Here is a 16,656-nt window from a genome sequence, read left to right on the forward strand (position 1 = left end):
GTCACTGCTCAATGTGCCAGCAACTTACATGGCAAACACACTGCATGGACAGCAAACTATCAGCTATGTTTCAGTCTTAGGGGAGTATTTCTCAACAAAGAGAGAAAATGAGGACTGCAGATGCTAGAAATCAGAATCAAGTGTGTGGTGCTGGAAAAGCACAGCCAGTCAGGCAGCATCCAGGGAGCAGGAAGGTCAACATTTTGAACACCAGATTTTCTTCAATCTTGATGAAGAGCTTGGGCTCACCGTCGACTCACATGCTCCTCTGATGCTGCCTGTCTGGCTGTGCTTTTCCAGCACTACACCTTTTGATTCTAGTTCTCAACAAAGTTCATGACTGTCAGTCAGGGTCCCCTTGGACAATAAATCAAGGACAGCTTCCCATACCAGTTGAAGGATTAACCACAGTCAGGTATCAGGGATCCATACCTCTGCAGTCCAGGTTCGGAGACAGTTTAAATCCTGTTGCTTGATGGTGGCCATTCAGAGGGGCTATCATGATCGGGGAGATGTACTGCCACTAGTCAGGGCAGCTGCCATGGGAAGGAGACTTGGGAACCTGTCCGTGTTGAGTGGGAGCTGGAGACTGGTGGGGTTGGGAAAGACAGTTGTAAAATGGGGCAACTGTATTTTCAGAGGGGATATGGTATAACATTGTTGCAAATGGTCCAGTGTGGGTGGGGAACAAAAATATAAAATGCTGGAAAAGCTCCAAGTCTGGCAGCATCTTTGGATGGAAGTCAAACAGAGCAGTCTGGAAGAAGGATCTCTGGACCTGAAACATTCATTCTGATTTCTCTCCTCAGATGCCATTTCCAGCAATTCCTGTTTCTGATTTCCAACATCCACAGTTCTTCCCATTTTAGGAGGTTTGTTCATGGTCAGGAGCATGCAGGGCTTCAAGTAGTAGGCAGTGACTCACAAGCCCTGACATGGTGACCTCTTATATCAGGAGGGGATTCGGGAGAGCAGCTGCAAGCTAGTGGAAATGGGTGTAAATGCAGTGTGCTGTAAATCAAAAGTAAGCAATGAGGAAGAAAATGGCAGCATCCAATGTGCATTGGGCATGTTAAGTGTCTCAACCAATGAGGGACAGACCTGCAAGACCTGTCCATGTGAGGCATTTGCTTTGAGAGCAACAGCAATACACACAGAGCCTTGGCCCCCTCTATGCGCTGTACACTTCCCTGCTCCAGAGGATTGCATTTATCACTTTTGGACAAACAGGCCAGGGAAACGTGAAGAATATTTTCTCATGCCAAGCAGCGGTGAAGCAGAAACTGATATACATCTTTTCTATTTTGCTTCCATAGTCTATAGCAAACTGTCAACATGTCAATCCGTGGTACATCCTGTTACATTTATGGCTTTTCAGAGTCAAATAGATGGATTTTCTTCCAATTAAATCTGTGGGTGGCACGGTGACACAGTGGTTAGCACTGCTGCTTCACAGCACCAGAGACCCGGGTTCAGTTCCTGCCTCAGGAACTGTGTGGAGTTTGTACGTTCTCCCTGTGTCTGCATGGGTTTCCTCTGGGTGCTCCGGTTTCCTCCCACAGTCCAAAGATGTGCAGGTTAGGTGAATTGGCCATGCTAAATTGCCCATAGTGTTAGGTGAAGGGGTAAATGTAAGGGAATGGGTCTAGGTGGGTTGCGCTTTGGCTGGTCGGTGTGGACTTGTTGGGCCGTAAGGGCCTGTTTCCACACTGTAAGTAATCTAATCTAATGTTCTGTCAATTGTGCCACCAAACTGCCCTCAAAAGGTTATTTTTTTTTCTTTCCTCCCCACTATGTGGATGGCCTCCAAACACTTGAAGCACAAGATTACTTTTTAAACTTAAAGTGCAATCCAAGATCTGCCCTGTAGTAGATGTAGAATATACAATTTTATTTTTAGTGCCAAATAAATCTAAAATTGACGATAAATATTTATTCATTTTGTCCTCTACTCGTTCTCAGTGTGATACCTGTCACATTGTCTGCCAGTGCCTTGAAGTCTGGGTTGGAGTCTGAGATGGGTAGTCATATGCAGTGCATCAAATGGCTATCTGTGAGGTGGGTGATTATCTTCCTTTGGGAGAACAGTATGTTACAGAAATCTTTAAAAGTGCAGGATGATAGCAGTGGTTACTTTCTGGACAGTCTCCAGAAGTCACTGTCTCTTGATCTGATTTTCAGCTCAGTATAATTTTGCTCAGTAATCATCTCCATTAAACAGCTTCACTGTTCTGTAAATCAAATGATGGAATTTGCCAGCCAACCCACCAACATAAAGGAATGAATTTTAGACAAACAAAACAACTTGTTTCATCACATCAAGTTTCTGATGTGGAACTTTACTACTAATTTCCTCAACTATGCACAGAAGGTTTCTAGATGGAACTATTTTTCTTTGTTTTTGATTTTTTCCTAAGAATTTGTCCAGTCTCAGGAAATGTTGCAGCATTTTATTTTTTAATTGAGAGGATCACAGACCTAGTTTCAATTCAAATGCATTCCTAGCATGGACCATGTGTGCTTAGTGCCTCATCTTTCCATGCAGTTCACATTTCAGTTTGTTCAGCTTTGACATTCTGTCTTTATAAGGATCCTGAAGTTGAGCAATCACACATTGTCTGACAGCTCACTGCATACTTCATTCCTTGGTTTCAGAAAAGTGATGATTTCAGACAGACCTAAAAATCTTTTGCAGCACCTTACCTTGAGTTAACCAACTCACATCAGCATGGAAAGTTTAGTTCACTGTAAGCAGCATCAAATTTATTGAATAAGGATTTAAACTAGTGGTCCTGAGGGACTGCTGCTCAAGTTGAGTTTACAGACTTAACAACAACTTCCATTACATGAGAAAGATCCATATCTTTGCACACGAATGTTTGCTGCTGGATTATACAATGATAATTGATAAAAGAAGGGAAATCAAGATCACTTCTGCAAAACACAACAAAATCTGCGTTTACGGCAAAGATGGATGGTATACATTACATTCATGTTGCATGGAAACTCTTAATGTGAATACAGCAACTCATTCAGAAGATGGATAATGTCAGTCATCCATGGCATTTTATAATGGATTGAACAATGAAGTGGATTTGTTTAACAAAATAAATGGAATGCCTGGTTGGGTAACGGAGTTGACAGCTTTAGAGGCAAACCTAGTATTTTGTTAGTTGCATACAGTTTTATATCACGGCATCTACAGGTATGGTATGTCTGAAAATCAAAGAAGTTATACACTGTTGATAAATTCATCAACAAAGGCTTAATCAGGTTAGGGTGCACCAGTGTTTTGTTTGAAATGGGTTTTTTTTATGGAAAGGTGTAAAAGTTGTTGACTTTATCTAAACTTGTACGCAATGTCAGGAATTGTTTACATGCTTAGCAAACAGATTATGGCAAAGCTTGGCATAGCTGCAATTTTTTGAGAGGTATTCTACAGTACTAGGCATTGATATTACCTTGTTGGATTCATTAAAATAATCCCCAATGCACTGATTGTCTTCTCTCAATAAAATCTAGTGAAAGATTTGCCTTATAAGAAATTTCAATGATATCTGGAGTCACAGTAATTTGAATTGAGGGTAGCTGCCCTTGGCATCAAGGGTGCCTTAGGCCAAATACAACACACAGGAATCCTTGTAAGGTCATGGTTAATAGGATGAGGTAGGGCAGGGTGGACCCAACCTAAAGAAAATCCACATAATAGTAGATAAAATGATGTCTGGCACAAAGAAAGATGCCAGATATACTGAAATGGATATAGTTAACTGTGACCAGACATCACACCACCATAACATTGCTGCAGGAATTCCTCCGGGAAATACCTTCAGCACAACCAGCTACAGTTGCTTTTCACCATCAAAATATCAGGACTGGAGCTTTTTGGCATCAACACCATGAAAGTTAGATTAATCTACAATTTCATTAATCTTCTATTAGTGTTCTCACCCATTATTACCCTGAAGAGATGGCAAGTTGTAAGAATACCATCATCTGAGTCACACACTATCCAGACTTTTCAATTGATTGCTGATTTATGATCAATTTCTCTTTGGAAGTGGGTTCTAGAGAAGATCCATTGTCAGACTTGAAATGTTTTCATCACAGGAATTAAGGTTAGGGGAATAAATGTGGCCTTGGCACCTCCAACTCCTGTAGACTATTGTTTCATTTAATATTCTGAACATATCCACACATATCTGGGGAAGGTTAGATTGGACTATGATAAGCTTTATGCCTACCTGGATACACATTGTCTTATGTCTTTCCAAAGTTCACTTTGCTGCTACTTCACATCAACAATGTTATTCAGTGAACAACAACAATGTCTACAGTTTCAAACAGCAACATTTCTGCAAAAATACAACCCACGTTTCCCTGGTGGAGCCTTTTCTCTCCATGCAACCATGAGTTTCAATTCTTGCTGGTTATAAATCGTTCTTTGAAGTTTTAAAAAAAATTCATTTTAAATCTAAGCATTTTTTGTTTACTTTTCTGTTCTATTTGTTTTAATTCTCTCATTCCTAATATTTCTTTTATTTCCCTTTTTAATTTCTCTTCTTGCATCTTTAATTCATCCTATATCCCTCTTCAATATTAGTTCTATTCTTTCCCTGTCCTGAAATGTAATTGGACATTCTCACAGATTATTAGAATTATTGTTCACCAAGATTCCAGATGCCCTGTTCACTTATTAACTCATATATAACTGAACTTTTGGCACAAAATCTTTTTGAGCCATGGATGAGAAAACAAAACTTGATAATCTAATAGATCATGTCAAGAGATGTTCTCCTTCAAATTCTAGACAATTTCAAAGCTCTAACTGCTAAGTAATTAATTTGCTGTTTTTCACTTACAGTTTCCTATTTAAATATAGACATCAAAATAATTCTGACAAATTGTTTTCCAGTTAAAGTGTTTTATTGAGTTATAAAACTTACTGATTCTTAGATTTAAACAACTTGGGTGAAAATGCTGTTTCTTTAAGACTTCCTATAGTTTTTCACAATAATGGATGGCATGGTGGCTCAGTGGTTAGCACTGCTGCCTCACAGCACCAGGGTCCCAGGTTCAATTCTGGCCTTGGGTGACTGTGTGGAGTTTGCACATTTTCCCTGTGTCTGTGTGGGTTTCCTCCCACAGTCTAAAGATGTGAATTGGCCATGCTAAGTTGCCCCTAGTGTTAGGTGCATTAGTCAGAGGGAAATGGGATTGGGTGGGTTACTCTTCAGACAGTCAAGGTGGGTTTGTTGGGCCGAAGGGCCTGTTTCCACATTGTGGGTAACCTAACCTATTAATTGCACTTGTTTTGCAACCAAATACAAACAACAGGATGATCTTTAAAAGTTGAACCCAAAGAATTTACACCCACTAACACAAATCAACATAGTAAAGTGTGTAAAATTTTCCAAATGGACTCCTATTTGTTACAAAACAACTTGAAATTTTCACTGGTTTTCCTGTTGGTAAATCAAAAATATAAATGAACTTTTGTTTTTAAATCCTTATTCTACATAACAATTCAGCTTTTTCAGATACTTTGTTGCATATGTCAATGTAAGCAATATTTTAAAAAAGGTTGTGATTTTACAGGCTTATGTATATTTGTTTTGCGTCTAATATTCTGATATTGTCAGGGAGTTCCTTCAAAGGGTTCATTGGAGTTATCAATTATGCCCTAATCTATGAAGATGCATCTTATCTACATTTCATACTCATTTAGTTAGGCTCATTGTGTCTAATTAATTAAATAATTTTGAAACGTGTCCCTCAAAATGACCTTGTCTGACAAAATTAAATGGCCAGAGAATACTCACTAAATCACTGAATTAAATCCGATTGCAAAAATCAAAAGTGCCTGATCCTTAAAATATACAGCTTTCACAATCATAAGCATACAGTTACACGTACAAAGAAGAATTAAGTTTTCTTAGTTACTCAGCTAAAGCTTTTTTGTCCCTAAATCTTTTTTTCAGTATGGTTAATAGAATTTGCTTGTGTGTATTGGTTATATAGCTGTGTCTGCTAAGTGACAAAAATTTGACATCACATTGTGTTTTTGATGTGCAGCCATGATTTTATTGGGGAATTCACCACTAATTACAGAGAACTTTCCAGGGGACAGTCACAGTTCAATGTGTATGAGGTAAGTTCTTGCTTTTTGTTTACTGATTATCTATTCTAATCCAATCATTTTAATGTGCTGGTTCCATCAAATTTTGAGTTTTCTTGGTGTTGATTAAACTTGATTGAATATATTGATCAATAATATTACAAATGAAACCTTTTTGGTATAGGAGAAAAATCACTTTAGATCAATTCTCTTACCTGTTTCCTTCGTGTAATCTTCAATTCTTTATTCTCCAACCTGTGTGTTCACCATTTATGCAGCATTACTGAAGTAGTCTCTTCGAATTTACTGTTAAAATTCTTATTGGATCAAAAGGTTTCATCTTACTTTCTTCCTCATTCCTAATCTCCTCAATTTTCACTTCTGTTCTCAGTATTTGAACCTTTTTATATAATTGCGTGAACTAGCTTCATCGATCTTGTCATGATTCTGAACACTTCAGTTAAATCTCCTTACAATTTCCTCTCATTTCCCAAAAGAATCCCACCTTCTTCAACCTTTCTTCAATAATTATATTCATCGTTACATGTATTTTTCAATTCTATGCTATCTCAATGCCTTTTTTATTCCTCTTTGTTATTCTTGTGATAATCTTCAGTCTGTGCTGTTTGTTACCTTTGGTCAACCAGTTACAACCTTGCACAATTGACCACAGCAGAACCTTTTCATAAATTTGAAACCATAACAAGCTTCCTTAACTCTGTCCAAATGGAGAAAAACTCAATGTGATAGTATTGTTTTTGTTGATAAGACTATTTCATTTCCATTAAGCAAATTCTATATCATTGGAATGATATAGATGTCCAGCAAGGAAACAGACCCTTCAGTCCAACTTGTCCATGCTAACCAGATTAAATTAATCTAGTTCTATTTGTCAGCATTTGCACATATCCTTGTAAACCCTTCCTGTTCATGTACCCATCCTGATTCCTATTCACATACCTTAAATGTAGTAATTGTACCAGCCTCCACTACTTCCTCTGGCAACTCATTCCATACACACACCACCCCATACATAAAAAGGTTGCTCCTTAGGTCCTTTTCAACATTATCCCCTCACATCTTAAGCCTATACACTCTGGGTTGTGAATGCCCAAGCTTTTTTTCCCTCAGGGTAGGGGAGTCCAAAACTGAAGAATTGCAGATGCTGGAAATCCAAAATTGCTGGAAAAAATCAGCAGGTCTGGCAGCATCGGTGGAGAGAAATAAGGATGAACGTTTCCAGTCCTGTTCTGAATATGGGCCACTGGATCCAAAATGTTAACTCTGCTTTCTCTCAACAGATGCTGCTAGATCAGATGAAGAAAAATCTCAGTTTGCTGATTTCCTTTACCTTGGGCTGCTCCTGATAATTGATTCTTGGCTAGATTCACCTCGCATGGAGTGAATATGCCATACCAGTCATCGATGATTGCATTTTCAATCAGAGATTTATTTCCTTAAAACATTAACCTGGTTTGCGGCCAACTGTCAAATTGGGAGAGGTTTTCCCAATCAATCATTCCAAGCAAATGGCAGAAAGAAGCAAATTGAATAACATACTGATAATCAGGTTTCTAATGTTATTTGGGTTTAAAGTCTAACAGTTACTTGAATTTGTTCATTGTGGATGATATATGGCTTTGGACTGTTCATAATTGTTGATTTACGTTTTAATTCACTTAGTAGCTTTGAATTCTACAGCTGGTAACTGTGATGAGATCTGTCTGCAGGGAACAAGGAATCTGTTCCGCGACAGGCAGTGATCTTGTGAAAGAATTACAGATTTGACATGTCTTCAAATATGTCCAGACCACAACTCTGTACGGAAACAAGCAGCATTTGTTTTAGTGTTGGAATGTTGCAAAAGCACTGATGTGAATGTAGATTATTTTCGTCTTCTGAAGCTGAGCAGTCAATGTTTATGAATAGGGCAAAAGAATAAAAGAGATGGGATCTATTACTTCAATTCTCACACCTCCATTGCACTGTCTGAGTGCTGCCTGTGTCTGGGCAGTCCATGTCTGCAGCACTCTAAAACTAAATGGTGCAGATTTGTTTAAAGTTCTAGCACAGTGTGGGTTAAGACCTCTTGTTGTTCTCAGATGTATTGAGCTTTTTTTTAAAGTTATATTTTTGAGTGAAGAACCATATTTTTTTTGGAGGAGCAAATTACTGCAGGTGCTGGAGTCTGTACTGAAAACAACAAATTCTGGAGATCACAATGGATCAGGCAGCATCCATGGAGAGAGAGTAAGCTAATGTTTCAAGTCTCGATGACTGTTCATCAAAGTTGAATTGAAATGTGAAAGGGTCAGCATTTAAGCTGTAGTTGGGTGGTGGGGTGGTAGGGTGTTGAGTTCTGGTGGAGAAAAAATGTCAATAGTTGAGATTAAGTGATTGGAACCTGAGAATGGCAAAACAATGGTGTGTCTAACTGTCAGAATTCAGGAGCAGACAGTCCCACTGGGGTGGAGTAGGGGAGAGAGGACATATTGACAGAGAATGTGACAAGTAAAGCTAAAAGGAAGGGAATAAGGTGATTCACAATTTGAAGGTGTTGAACTCCTCAATATTACAGAAGGCTATAATGTGCCTAGTCTGAAGATGAGATGTTGTTCCACCATTTTGTGTTGTAATTCACTGGAGCCTTGGAACATGCCAAGGACGTACAAGGGGGCATGCAAGGAGGAAGCTCTATTAAAATGTTTGTTGGAGTTGCCTTGAGGTAGTTGCTTGGTGGTTGGTTGATTTTTTTTTTGTTGATAGCAGTGGATAAATCAACTGCTAAAACCCACTGTAAAAGTAAAACGTATCAACTGTAATGAGTTATGTACTTTCAGACATTCAGTTAGATAGGCTTTGTATATTTCATGAGGTAAAAGTAATGTTATTCCCTTAGCTTTACATCAGGGTTATTAATATTCATTCAAACAAAGGTTCTCTGCAATGAGTCTGCTCTGTGGTATAACCCTTTTAATAATGTACCGTTTGTAGGATAGAGGTAATCCTTTGTCAGGGAATGAAACTGATAAGGTTAGCATCATCAAAAGATACATACTTGCAATTGCTTTGTAGAAACTGCTTTTATCTTATTTAATCAGTAAATGAAAATAGTCTAAATACAGAAACCGAACTATTCTTTGTCTAGAGTTTTACACTCAGCAGCAGAGAAATTATTAGATGTTGCAACAATCACTATTTGGATTCACCTTTCGATGAGGAATAAAATTAGAATGCTTTTAAAAGAAAAACCCTTGCATTTTATTATCAGTTGTCATATTTTCAGAAAATACCAAAAGTATTTCAGAACCTTTGATTTACTTTGAAGTGGAATTATTGGAGGCAAATTCAGAACAATGTCTTTACACACCCCATAAATCATCTCCTTCTGCCCCTCTACCTCACTCATAGAGAATACTGAATCACAAAGTCACCATTTTATGTTGCAAACCACAAAAGCAAAAACGTTCTCATATTAACTGAGGGAAGATTGTTTAGAAATTGTAGTCAATGTTACAGCGCATATTAAAAAGTTAAAATGACAGTTCAGGTAATGAGAATCTGATTGAAACCAATGATGTTGTTCACCGGAATCAAGATCAATTTTAGACTTTAAATGAAGAGAACTAGAAATAATTAGATGTAATTCAGTTCCCATTTGCATTGTGCTACTCATAATCCTGGGGACTGCTTAGCTCAGCTGGCTGGGTGGGTAACAAGTGTTTCAACAAGAGGTTCCAAAGCCTGGCTGCAGTAGGCTTGGGGCTTCACTCCTGAGAGTGGAAAGCAATGGCAAAACCTCACTAACAACAACTGTTAAGCAGCAATAGGTGGAGAACTCACTATGTGGGGAGACTAGTTTATTCATGGCTTATCTGGGAGGGGGATCCACTGTTTGAAGCCACTCTGTCAGGTCAAAAGATACTGCATTGGGAAGTGGGTGGGCAACACTGAATGATTCCTCCCCATTTTTGTTCAGATCCACTCCCCGTTCCACCTCACCAATAAGCCCTTCGTTCAGACCTCACATGTTTTCTGCAGGGTTCACGTGAGTCACCCTGGTGAATATCCAAGTGAATTACTGACAGTAGCCCCTGCTCTTAGTGATGCTACAAGCTTTCCATTACCTGATGGCTCTCAGGTGATGTGATTTCCTCTCTCCTGGGGAAGTGCAGCAATTAAATACTCCCCATGGAGTGACTTACTCCTTCAAGACTCCTGAAGATCGAGGTGGCAAGGGTGGTGTCAGTATTGGTGGTAGATGTTGGGCTCCCCACAGTCCTCGTTAGATTAAGAGTTAACTTCAATTAGTTTGTCCTCAATACAACCCATTGATTCTGCTGAAACAGCTCTTGTTTGCACTACCTTTGACATCACCACTATGATACCTCTTTCTATTAAACGTACTTCTCAGTCTTAAAACCTAAACTTGACACCCTTTCTGTTTTCCCTCATCTCTTTTTATTATTTGTTTTATTTTATTGATCGGTGAGTTGTGCTGTCCGGACCTTGGCTCTTTGATTTGATATTTACAGTGAAAATGTAATCAGAAATATAACTAGAGTAGAGTAACTTTTTTTTTCATTTGTCATTTCCACCATATACAACTGATGCAGTAAAAACGAGACCGTGTTCCTATAGGACCGAGGGTGCTACATGGACAGCACAAATTACACAATTGTACACAGTATAAAGAGCATAAGAAGTGCAAAACATGCAAGTTACAGTGGAACAGAAGAATGATGGATAATAGGCATTTTTCTAGCAGCAATACAAAAGAGTTTCTGATGGGAAAGATTCCAATTATGCAGTGTTAAGGAGCCTGATGGCTTGCCGGGAGAAACTATTGCGCAGTCTGGCCGCAAGAGATTGTGCTCCGGTATCTTCTGGCAGATGATAGGAGGGAGAAAAGTTTGGGTGAAGGGTATATGGGGTCTTCTACAATGCTCTTAGCCTTTCGGGTGTAGCATGTGGTGTAAATGTCTGTAATGGAAGGAAGAGAGACCCTGATGATCTTCTCAGCTGTCCTCACTATCTGTTGTTGGGTCTTACGATCTGAGACAGGGCAATTCCTGAACCAAGCAGTGATGTAGCAGCTCAGGGTCCTCTCAATGAACCCTCTGTAGAATGTGGTGAGGATGGGGGCTAGGAGGTGGGCTTTCCTTGGCTGTGCAGAAAGTAGTGACGCTGCTGGGCTTTCTTAGCTGTGGAGCTGGTGTTGAGGGTCCGGGTGAGATTCTCAACCAGGTGTTCGCCAAAAAAATTTGGTGCTCTTCATGATCTCTACAGTGGAGAGTGGTAGCTCCATGCCCTCCTGAATTCAACAACTATTTCTTTCTTCTTGTATACATTCAAAGACAGATTGTTGGCGCTGCATCAGTCAGTTAGCTGCACCATCTCTCTATGCTAGCTCATCGTTCCTGCTGATGAGACCCACTACAGTCATTTTACAGTTGTGTGTCAGGAGGGTGAACAGCAGTGGACTGAGCACACAGCTGGGGGTGGGGTGGGGGTGGGGGTGGTGCATGATCAGGGTGATGCTATTGGAGATGTTGTTCCCAATCCTGACTGACTGAGGTGTCCCAGTCAGGAAGTCCAGGATCCAGTTACAAAGGAGGTATTGAGGTCCTAGGTGTGAAGAAGTGATTAATTTTTTTTCAAATTACTGTGAGTGGTCTCAACCTTTAATCTGTTCAGTGTTTCTTAATAGGTAAACGTATGGTATTTGGGAACTTACTGTTGAATCTAAATTTTTCACTCTTTAGTCTAAGTTTCACTCTTTAGCCGATTTACACCAGAAGAGTTTGTGTGGTCCTTTGCTTCAGTTATCATGGTGCAGATATATAGCCTAATGGTGATCATGTGACCATTGTCAACTGTTGTAAGAATCCATTTGGTTCACCAATGTCTATTAAGGAGGGAAATCAGGCATGTGAAACCAAAGACAGGGACACCACATCCTGTGAATGAATAATCATACCAAAAAATTGAAGTGCAGTATGATATATGCCTAAAGAAGAGATGGCAGAAATAGCAATAACCTGACTACCTTAATGTGTTTGTCTGATGGTTGACTGACAATAATACCATTGAGTCTATAGCCAATTGTTTTACAATTTTATCCTTCATGCTACTACAGTATGTTTCTTAACAACCCTTCTCAACAATATAATTTGATGTATTTTGACCATCTCTAGAGTTAGATATTGTCAAATTTTACTGAATAATTATTCACATTTCCATTTATTTTGCTTATTTCATGCATGATTCCTTTGCTGATCGGTGTTTTATCTTTTAGCTCCAACTTGTACTTTCAGTTTTCTGCATGTTCCCATTCTATCTCTGTTATTTATTACTATTTTTAATTTCTTTTAGATTTATTAAGTTTGTCTTTATATTCAACTTTAAAAATGCAGTTTCATGCAGGAAACATTCTTTTCTTCAGATTTGTCCTTGTTGATTTCGCCTGTTGAATTTAAGGGGTTTTTTTTGGAGAAAATTGTCTTCACAAGTTTTGCTCAGTGATCACAACTGAACTGCTGAGTTTAAGATAGGTTTTTTCATGTCAGTGCAAAATCACAAGATAAACTTCAGCATTCAACCAAATAAGTTGGAAAGCCTATAGCTTAATTGTGAGAATGACTCAAACAGTGGAATTATTAACCCTATTTCTTTTCCTTCTCTCCATTAAAATAATTATTTAGTATTATCACAATGGTGGAAGATTGGTTTAAAACAAAGCTTCATGCTTTGAACTGTAAACATGCTTAAATTTTGCTGCAAATTGCTTTATTCATGTATATATTTGTTCAGTAGTTTGTTTTGTGCATGGAATTTAGCACTTCCTGCACTCAGTATAAGTCTCTCACCACCGACAGTGACTGATCACAGTAACTAGTGATATTCAAGCTTAACATGAGGTGATACCACCTTTAACAGATGGTCTCTGTAATAACAGAGATTCCTTGCACACAATACAGCAAAATACCACCTGCAATATTTGATAGCAGCCATATTGATACTTCCTGCGGAGTCTCTTTGTAGACAAAGCTGCTGTCTCACTCCACTCCACACGGAGACTTGTTGTTACCTCCTAAAGGCTGTGGAACCTAGCCCCTTCCAGGATTTGAACACATAACGTGAGCTAACACTTAGGTGGATGTTAAATTTCCCCTGGTATTGCTTGAAGGAAAGCCAGGGTCTTCTGGTAAAACTGTTGTCAGCAGCTGAATTTTGCAAGTATCTGTGCCTGAAGTCCCAATATGCACTCTGGGTGCTTTTAAGCTCTGTACTGAAGTAAGGTTTGTGTTGTTATTTCCATGGCTTCAGCAGCTATCGAATCTGTGCAAAGCTTTCCAATGGTAATGATGGTAAAACTGTCAACATTGCTGCTGGGAAATAGACAGCAATTTTCAGAGTGCAGTCCAAGTGCAGAATAAAATGGAAATCCAGAAGTTCAGTCAGTGATTTGTGCACTCCTTCAGACACTCCTGCACACGTTCTGAGAAAATGCAATCTGCCATGCAGATATCATGTGGGGAGAACTTTCACTTCCATACTGTTGTTCTCACTGTAAAACAGCTTTGAAAAGGTTACACATTATTGTATGTGGCATAATTGTGCTTTTAAATTGCAAACTGAAGTCATAATCACCCTTAAGCACCTTCACTAACTCTTAGATGATATTATATTTGTGAAATGTCAGATTTCTCCATAATAATAAAAATTCCATATCTTGTGCATGTATAGAATGAGCTGCCAGAGGAAGTGGTGGAGGCTGGTACAATTACAACATTTAAAAAGCATCTGGATGGGAATATGGGCCAAGTGTTGGCAAATGGAACTAGGTTAGGATATCTGGTTGGCATGGACTTTTTGGACCAAGGGTCTGTTTCCATGCTGTACATCTCTATGGCTCTATAGCTATATCGTTATTTTAAAAAGTCTGTTTGTCTTTATTTTCCTATTTATCTTATTGCTTTTTTGCCCAATATTTTTCTTCCAACACGAGAACAACAATTTACAGTAATAACTGATAAGAGAATAACATTATTCTCCAATTGTAAGGATTTCAATAGATGAGGAAATTTAATCAATAATACCTTTACGGCATTGGACAAAGAGGTTAAATTTACTGGAAAATGATTGTTCGTTAGTGCCCAGTAATTTGACTCTTATTAAGGCTTCACATATTACTGCAGGATCTGTGTCAGTGGCTTAATTGTTATCACTGTTGGTCCCTACAGCATTTATTGACCATATGCTCATTCTCTCTCTTTAATGCACGTTTCATCCAAGGACAATTCTATAAATTAAGCATTACCTAGCAAGTGTAAAATATGGTGTATAATGTAGAAAATGAGTAGGTTTTATATATTTACATTTCCAGGGCAGAGATTTCTCCTACATTATCTTTCCTGATATTGATAGTGTACAGCAAGCTGTAAAAGAACTTTACAAAAAAGAATAGCATTGCTTTCTATCACAGAGAATGCAAGCAGAAAATCTGCTTGTAGATATTTGAAAATAAATTAAAGCAAAGATTTGGATGGGAAGCTGAAAGATAAATGTTGAAAATGTTTTTAAGGGAGGAGGGGGGACGGGGACGGGTGGGGGGGAGCAAGCTAAAGGGCCCAGAGAGGGTCTTCTAGAATCAGAGGATGTAAGCAGCTATCCTTTGCCATCAATGGAGGAGGTGAAAGAAGAAACAAGCATAAAAATGCTCACAATCAAAATAGAAATAGGTAATAGAAGTTCGAGAAATTTGCAAAGATAGGATTGAAGAAAAGCATGGATGGTTTAGGGAAGATGTTAGGAAAGTTATATTTATTACAACAGTGTGACTAGCACCTTGTAAAGGACAGAACAGAAGTGAAGTAAGATTGTCCTTATGATGTGGAAGCTGCTTTCGAGTTTAACTCTTTTATCATAATAAACACCATGGTAATAACAAGTGATGATGGAAGCTTCAGTTTACACATCACCATAACAGACCTTTTAACCTTCCCTGCAGATCCACAGCCAATCTCCTCCATATGTATCATGTTTCCAATGACTGTCAAAGTTACCATTTCTCTTTTCGATGTTTATAAATTAATCTGTCAGACATGGATTGACATATATCTCTGGAGCATGTGGGACTTGAACCCTAAACTTCTGGCCCAGAAATAGGGGCATTACCACTACAAACAAGAGCCCTCTGACTATCCTTTTATGATTAGGTTGCAAGCCATGTCATCACAGAGCACATCAACAAACTGCATCAAGCTATACTCCAAAAATGTACAAGAAACACGGTGGAGAGTTGTTTAATCAAGCAAACAATTCCATCTTCTTCACAATCGACAATCAATAGTAAGTTGAAAGAGTTAAGAAATTGAGAGAATCCAGAGCCTTGTAAATTGTACTAATGAAGCTTCAACTGTTCCTTTGCCAAGGCCACTACATAAATCAATAAAGGCTCAATTTCCCCAATTACAATTCATTTTGCAATCATCAGCATCACAATATACAAACCGATTTTTGCCCTACATGCTGTTTCCATGATGTCTTCACTTTAAAATGATCTGTTGTCTCACCTGATTTTGATCCTGAAAGTCAACTCTTGCTGGGTCTTGGCTGTTTAAGGCGATTCTGTGCAGCATCACAGGATACTAGCTGAATACAGGTATAATTCAACATATCAGTTCAACCAGTTCATCTGTGACCAGATGTGTTTTTTACGACAATCAGCAGTGGTTACATGGTTGCTTTTTAGGCTCATTTTTAATTACAGATTTCTATCGAATTCAAATTTCACCATCTGCCGTGGTACGTTTTGAAACTCTATCCACTGAATACTGGCTTGGAGTTCTGGATTACTGATCCAGTGTCAGAAATACTACATCTGCCACCTCCCCTCAATAATTTACATTTTGTCTACATCATTCTGTTGAATCTTCCAGGCAACTTTGAAATATCATATTCACTCCACCTTGCAAAGGCAAGTCTGTCTAAATTTTTAACGTTAACCCATGCCAAGTGTGTAGATGTTTGGTGTTTAGGTCTACAAGTCCTTGGTACTAGTGACCATGTGTAATCATGTAATTAACTGTTACATGTGCCTTTGGCCCTATTGATTTGAGATAACCCTCCTCTGCTGACAGCTTAGTCTCCTTAGTGGATATGCTACAAGTTGCACCTGCCCCACACATTGATAAATGTCTCAACATGATGTCTTGGATGATTCCTGTTTGAATTGCCTGCAGCCTAAATTGCTGGATGTAATAGATGTGTTGATGTAATAGATAGATCATTGAATGTAGCTATTAGTACTCCAAAGGTGAGGTGCCCTGTTACCTGTGTTCTTTCACCTCACTTCATATCCATCTCATGGAGCGACATTCCACTTTCATAGAATCCTGACAATGCAGAAGGCAGCCATTTGGGTAGTTGGGACCACACCAACCCTTCAAAGAGCATCCCATTCATCCCCCAACTGTATCCCTTTAATTCCACATTTCCCATGGCTAATGCATCTAGCCTACGCAACCCTTAAC

At 38.8% G+C, this 16,656-nt stretch overlaps 1 protein-coding gene across 2 annotated transcripts in view; it reads left to right on the forward strand.

Moving 5' to 3' along the window:
• Positions 1 to 16,656, forward strand: part of LOC132826766 (copine-8) — a 359,716-nt gene that overhangs the window by 240,324 nt on the left and 102,736 nt on the right. For both annotated transcript variants that reach the window (XM_060842950.1, XM_060842949.1), the window contains exon 11: positions 6,076 to 6,151. In XM_060842950.1, coding sequence (XP_060698933.1) covers positions 6,076 to 6,151 — 76 coding nt within the window. The remainder of the gene's footprint in view (positions 1 to 6,075; positions 6,152 to 16,656) is intronic.

Source organism: Hemiscyllium ocellatum, chromosome 23, assembly GCF_020745735.1.
Source record: "Hemiscyllium ocellatum isolate sHemOce1 chromosome 23, sHemOce1.pat.X.cur, whole genome shotgun sequence".
NCBI classification, from domain to species: Eukaryota; Metazoa; Chordata; class Chondrichthyes; order Orectolobiformes; family Hemiscylliidae; genus Hemiscyllium; species Hemiscyllium ocellatum.